The sequence below is a fragment of the Lipotes vexillifer genome, unplaced genomic scaffold (assembly GCF_000442215.2).
Source record: "Lipotes vexillifer unplaced genomic scaffold, Lipotes_vexillifer_v1.1 scaffold1011, whole genome shotgun sequence".
Taxonomy (NCBI): Eukaryota; Metazoa; Chordata; class Mammalia; order Artiodactyla; family Lipotidae; genus Lipotes; species Lipotes vexillifer.
Window position 1 is genome coordinate 5,194,245 of NW_006787698.1, and position 5,623 is coordinate 5,199,867.

The following is a 5,623-nucleotide window of genomic DNA, read 5'->3' on the forward strand; positions in this document are numbered from 1 at the left end:
CATTCAGGAGTCGATCCCGCCTGGGGTTGGCCACTCTCCCTCACTGGGTCTCTCAAGTGGAAGGCAGGTGTGCTAAGTTAGAGCACTAAGTCCCCCCAGGGCCCCCCTCCCCTTTCCCCTGGGTGGGCTTGGGGTCCCTGGCCAGTCGCCCCCCCCACCCCCCCAGTCACACTTGCGCTTTGCTTCTTGGCCGGCTGTGGGCAGGCCTTTGGAAGGTAGCCGAGTTGCCCCATCTGGCCCAGGAAGCCCCCCACATTTCTCTGCCCTGGTGCGTCTGCCACATCCCATCTCCCCTTGTCCCCCTGGGTATGGGGTCTCCTCACGGTCATCCCTGTGTGCCCTGATCAGAGCACACGGCCCAGGGCCCAGGATGCCTCTGAGAGGCCGGGCGATCAGAGACGGGCCCAGGCTGGGCGTTGGGCTCCGGGACCCTCGGCTCCAGTTCCGGCTGACGGCGGCGTGTGCCCTGCAGGTGGAGTACGTCATCAAGTGCGACATGTCCGCGCTGCAACGGGTGCTTTACCGGCACATGCAGGCCAAGGGGGTGCTGCTCACCGATGGCTCTGAGAAGGATAAGAAGGTTGGCCCGGGGCCCCCCTTCACCCCCGGGTGTCCACGGCAGGCGCGCTGGGGGCCGCTGGGTGCGGGGCTTGTGCACACTGTAAGCAGCAGGCTCTCGCCTCCTCGGAGGTGATAGTCGTGGCCGAGGCCCCATCTGGCCGTGGTCCCGAGGGTGTTGACTGGGCCTGGCTTAAGTCACAGCTGGTGTGGATGGGTCCAGTCCATAAGGCTGAGGGGGCAGAGGCTGATGGCCCGTTTCCAGGGCGGCCCCCGAGCCTCCCAGTCAGCAGCCTGGGGTCCTCTGCTCGTGAAGTACTCTCTCCCGTGGATGCATCAGTCGGCATTGGGGGGCCCAGCACGGACCCCAGCCGTTAGAATATTCTAGGGAGTCCCACCTTCCCAGCTGGGAAAGAGCCTCGATGGCCAGGGCCACTGAGCCCGTTTCCCTCGTCATTCTGTGGCGTTGGGGTGACGTTCGTTTACGGTGGGGAGGAGTGGGAGCTGGGCAGGCTGCTGCGTTCTGGCCCCTCGGAGGCCCTGGGCCCCCCCGCCCCTGCTCCCCTCACCGGGACTGCAGCTGTCCTCCCAGGTCCCTCGCTTCTGCCCCCGCGGCCTCGGGCTTGGCCCTGCCACCCCATTTTCTCTTCCAGATGTTTCGTTTGGGCCCCTTCTTGGCCCACGGCACCCACCCCGGCATCCTTCCTTCACCCCGTAGCCAGAGATCTTCCTAAGCCGTCTGGCTGCAGCCCCGCCCCGGGGACTCCCTGCAGTGCCCACAGAGCTGGCCTCACAAAGTGTTTGTGATCCACCCTCAGCTCTTTGGCAGTCACGTTTCCCCTGTGTCCCGCCGCCCCCCCACCTCCCAATTCATCACACCACCACCACCCTCCACCCTCCACCCTCCACCCTCCACCCTCCAGGGTGCCAGGGGGTCTCCACTTCCCCCAGCGCTGGCTTCTTGCTGGCTTCAGGCCTCTGAGCCCCGACAGGAGCCAGCTGCACACGCCCCGTCTCCTCTGCCACAAGCCACAGCTCCTCTCACGCCCTTCTTCCACGCCCCCCCCCACCCTGCACCACCGCGGGACAAGACCGACTTGGGAGCCTCTCTTCTGCCTCCTCAGGGCAAAGGTGGCACCAAGACCCTGATGAACACCATCATGCAGCTGAGGAAGATCTGCAACCACCCGTACATGTTCCAGCACATCGAGGTGAGGCCCAGGGCCGGGGCAGCAGGCCCAGCGGCACCCGGAGCTCGTGGGCCTCAGCCCTGCACAGGGCCCTGCTCTCAGAGGGGTCTGTCTGTGCCTAGCCCCTAAACAGAGCTAGGTCGCTTCTCTCTGGCAACTTTAGAGGAAAAGCTTGTAAGGTTTAGACTAGGTGATGCTTGTACATTTGTCTTTTTGTGGATTTTTTGTTTGCAAGCGCTTGTGTATTGTAAAGAATCCAAACTGGGGAAACATGCAAGAGAAATGAAAATCCCACCTCAGGTAACCGCCGAAGCCTTCGGAGGCTGTTCTCTGGAGTCGTTTCCCCCGCGGTGGGGTTGTGCTGCCTCTGCCTGTTGGTTACTAGCCTTCCCCACTCGGGGACACGTGGGGCCATCCTGGGCAGAGCACGGCGAGCAGCGTCCCTGACGGCTCTGGCCATAACCTTCTGGGCCCGGTACCCTTGAGAGTCTGGATGCTTGCTTCTGGAAAGCGCACACATGTCCGTACATTCTGGCATAAAGTTCCGGGGTCATGCCAGAGGCCCCGGGGCTTCCATTTCAGCTCACCAAGCGTGGTCTCAGGCACGCGCCGTCCTTGCGCGCTCCTTTCCGTGGTTAAGAGTGTTAGGTCATGGCGGAAGGGATGTCAGTGGGATAGAAAAGCTGTGTTCAGCATCTGCTTGTGGCCTTGGGGCCGCCGTGGGCGATCGCTGAGCATGGGTGGGAGGGCTCGGAGGCGTGGGGCCTGGCCGCCTTTTCCTGCCCTGCACTGACCCGCCTCTCATTCCATCGCAGGAGTCCTTTTCCGAGCACTTGGGGTTTACCGGTGGCATCGTCCAAGGGTGAGAATCTTCCTAGCTTAACGGGGTGGGCAGCCCATCTGTGTGCCAGTATTTCTCTCTTTGGTTGGCTTTATTTCTGTTGTTAAACTTGTCTAATTTCAAAGGCAGTATATTCCTGGCAGAAAACTTTGAAAACATAGATGAACCCAAAGAAGAGAATAAAAATTCTCCACTTGGAGAGGTGACCACACCTGGCTTCCAGGCCCCACCTCTGGGCTCTGTGACCTGTGACAGCTTTCCTAACCACTCTGAGCCTAAACTCTGCCCACCAACAGAGGGATACTCTTTATACGGTGCGCCACGCACCTTGGCTCTGGGGGTGTTTTATCCAGCGTTGTTTATAAAGCGCAGCCCAGGCATCGTTCAGCCCTGGTGTTGGGACACAAATGCTGCCTCAAGGTTTCACCGTTAAAACATTCTTAACGCTAAAGCCACCATTATTTCTCTGGAATAGTGAACTATTTCCTAGAGCAGAGGCACCGAATGAGAGGGCTAAAGGTTCTTTAGCTGTATAGTTCTTTATACCAAATTGCATAATGGGGTCCCACAGACCTGGGTTTGAGCCCGGCCCTGGCAGGTCAGCAGCCGTGTCACACTGTCCCCCAGCCTCAGTTTCCACATCTATAAACCAGGAGCGAATGACAGAAGTTGCAGTGGCCCTTAGCCCTGTGTGTGGTGCGGTGTGGGCACTCTCCACTGGGAGCCTCTGCTCTTGGAAGGTTCTTAAACAGGAGGCCTGGCTTCCCGGGGCAGCCCCTGTCCGTGCCCATTGTCCCAGGATCTTTACTAATAAATAGCACCTTCTTTCGCTCTTACAAGTATCCAAGTTGGTCAGTAATTTCATGACCAAGTTTATTTTAGTTGGGTTGAAATGGCTTTGCTGAAACTTTGGTGGGGGGGGGGGAGGGGGCGGGGGGCAGGCGCGGGGGTAGTCTGCCAAGGAAGCACTTGTGCGCCCCCGAGCCTGGTGGCCAGCCTGCCTAGGCCGGCTCAGGTAGCCTGGGCGTGGGAGCGCACGTCCTCCTTGAGCTGCCTGCAGGGCGCTGTGGTTCATGTGGTGTGTGTGTCCTTCCCCACCCCCTCCACTCCGCAGGCTGGACCTGTACCGAGCCTCGGGGAAATTTGAGCTGCTCGATAGAATTCTTCCCAAACTCCGGGCCACCAACCATAAAGTGCTGCTGTTCTGTCAGATGACCTCCCTCATGACGATCATGGAAGACTATTTTGCGTATCGCGGCTTTAAATACCTCAGGCTCGATGGTGAGTACGATCGAGAGAGACGTTTGTTAAAGGGCGGCCTCGTTATCCGCTGCTGCCAAAGCTTCTCTAGGTCTAGCGGCAGGAGTGGGCATAGCGGCTCACTCAGTGGCACAGGCTTGCGGGAATGGGAGGGAGGGCCCTGGGAGTATCATGGCTGGATCTCCTGAATGTGAGGCTCATGGTGTTTGCACCATAACGCTGCGTCCAGTGGTTAAGGGTTGCTCTGCGGTCCTGTTGTGGTGGGAAGTGACAGAAACCCATATCCTGTCGGCATAAAGAAGGAAGCCTTGATAGGCTCACATAACTGAACCTCAAGGGTTGCTTCAGGCACAGCTGGATCCAGGTGCCCAGATGGTGTTAAGAGGGGCTTTTCTGGAGCTCTTGGCTCTTTTGTCCTCCATTTTGGCTTCACTCTTAGCCATCCCCTCCGGGCTTTCCTTCCACCTGCTCAGTGTCCCGAACAGAGAAGCAGCTTGTCTTTTCCCTCAGGGGTCTGGGGGTGAACTTTCATTAGGCTGCTGTGAGCGACATGCTTTTCTCTCCGCCGCCTGGGTGGCTCTGGAGCTGGAATCGGGCCCGTTCATGCCGGAACCGTGAGCACTGAGAGAAGCAGGAAAGGAAGGGAGGGAGGAAAACCGATGCTGCAGGGGTGATAGCGGCGAGTTCCCTGGGAATAGCGCTGACTGTGACCACATGCACTCATAAGAAGCCCTGTTTCTGCCTTGTTCCCAGCGCGCAGGAGCTCTGGGGAGGAGGGTGCTGAGTGAGATGCTGACGGTGTGCAGGACCCCTGCTCTGACACGTGTCAACTGACCGGGAAGACCCTAGAGGGAGCCCCCCACCCTCTGTCAGATGGAGTGAATGGGGCCCTCGAGAAAAATGAACTTGGGGGCCTCCAGGGTAAACACAGTTAAGAAGTGTGGGATAAACCACACTTCTCAGAGCCTTTATCTAAGCTCGTTGCTATGTGCATCCATGGCCAAACCTTTTTGCCCCCATCGTGTCTTTCACGGTACATCTTGTGGAACTGTGGTTTTTTTTCAGACCCGTGGTTGCTGGGCGGATCTGTCTGTCGGTCTCTGCCCTCCCCGCTCCCACCCAGAACCTTTGCTGCATCCCTGTCTTGCCTTCCTTCGGCCTGTTCTTGGAATTCTGTCCAGGGCGCCCTTTACAAACACAGCTGTGGTCAGGTCCTCCCTTAAACCTCCCTCCTTCAGGTGCTTCCCACGGCTTGGAAGGCCTGCGTGGCCAGGCTCACCTCGCCCCTCCCTCTGTGTGCTGGCCTCCCCAGTGGCCTCTCTGTCCTCCAGCGTCTGAGCCTTCATGAGTGCTACTCCTTGTCTGTGTCACTGCCCCGACCCCTAGAGGACAGGTCGAACGTGAAGAGCGTGTTCCCACCCACCCCAGCGCCCATCCACTTGCCCGCCCCCACCTCCTTTTTTTTTCCTCCATGATGAGAGTCCTCTATCTAGGATGAGGACTTTTGTTTGCTTGGCTGTGGCTGCATCTCTGGGCACCTCCTGTGGTCACTGCCACATGAGCGGAAACTCCGGGAAAGAAGGGCAAAGGGGGGGAATTCCCTGGCGGTCCAGTGGTTAGGACTCCTCTCTTCCACTGCAGGGGGCCCAGGGTCAGTCCGTGGTCGGGGAACTAAGGTCCCGCGTGCCACACAGTGCAGCCAGAAGGAAAAAAAAGAACGGCAAGGGTGGAGGCTCGGTGACACGTGGAGTGGAACCTTCTCCTGTCAGAATGC

The 5,623-nt window shown here is 59.0% G+C and overlaps 1 protein-coding gene across 1 annotated transcript in view; it reads left to right on the forward strand.

Annotated features, from left to right (window-relative positions):
- SMARCA4 (SWI/SNF related BAF chromatin remodeling complex subunit ATPase 4) overlaps positions 1 to 5,623 on the forward strand; it is a 91,245-nt gene that overhangs the window by 55,564 nt on the left and 30,058 nt on the right. Inside the window, exons 20-23 of the mRNA XM_007460759.1 lie at positions 473 to 580; positions 1,683 to 1,769; positions 2,564 to 2,610; positions 3,704 to 3,870. Coding sequence (XP_007460821.1) covers positions 473 to 580; positions 1,683 to 1,769; positions 2,564 to 2,610; positions 3,704 to 3,870 — 409 coding nt within the window. The remainder of the gene's footprint in view (positions 1 to 472; positions 581 to 1,682; positions 1,770 to 2,563; positions 2,611 to 3,703; positions 3,871 to 5,623) is intronic.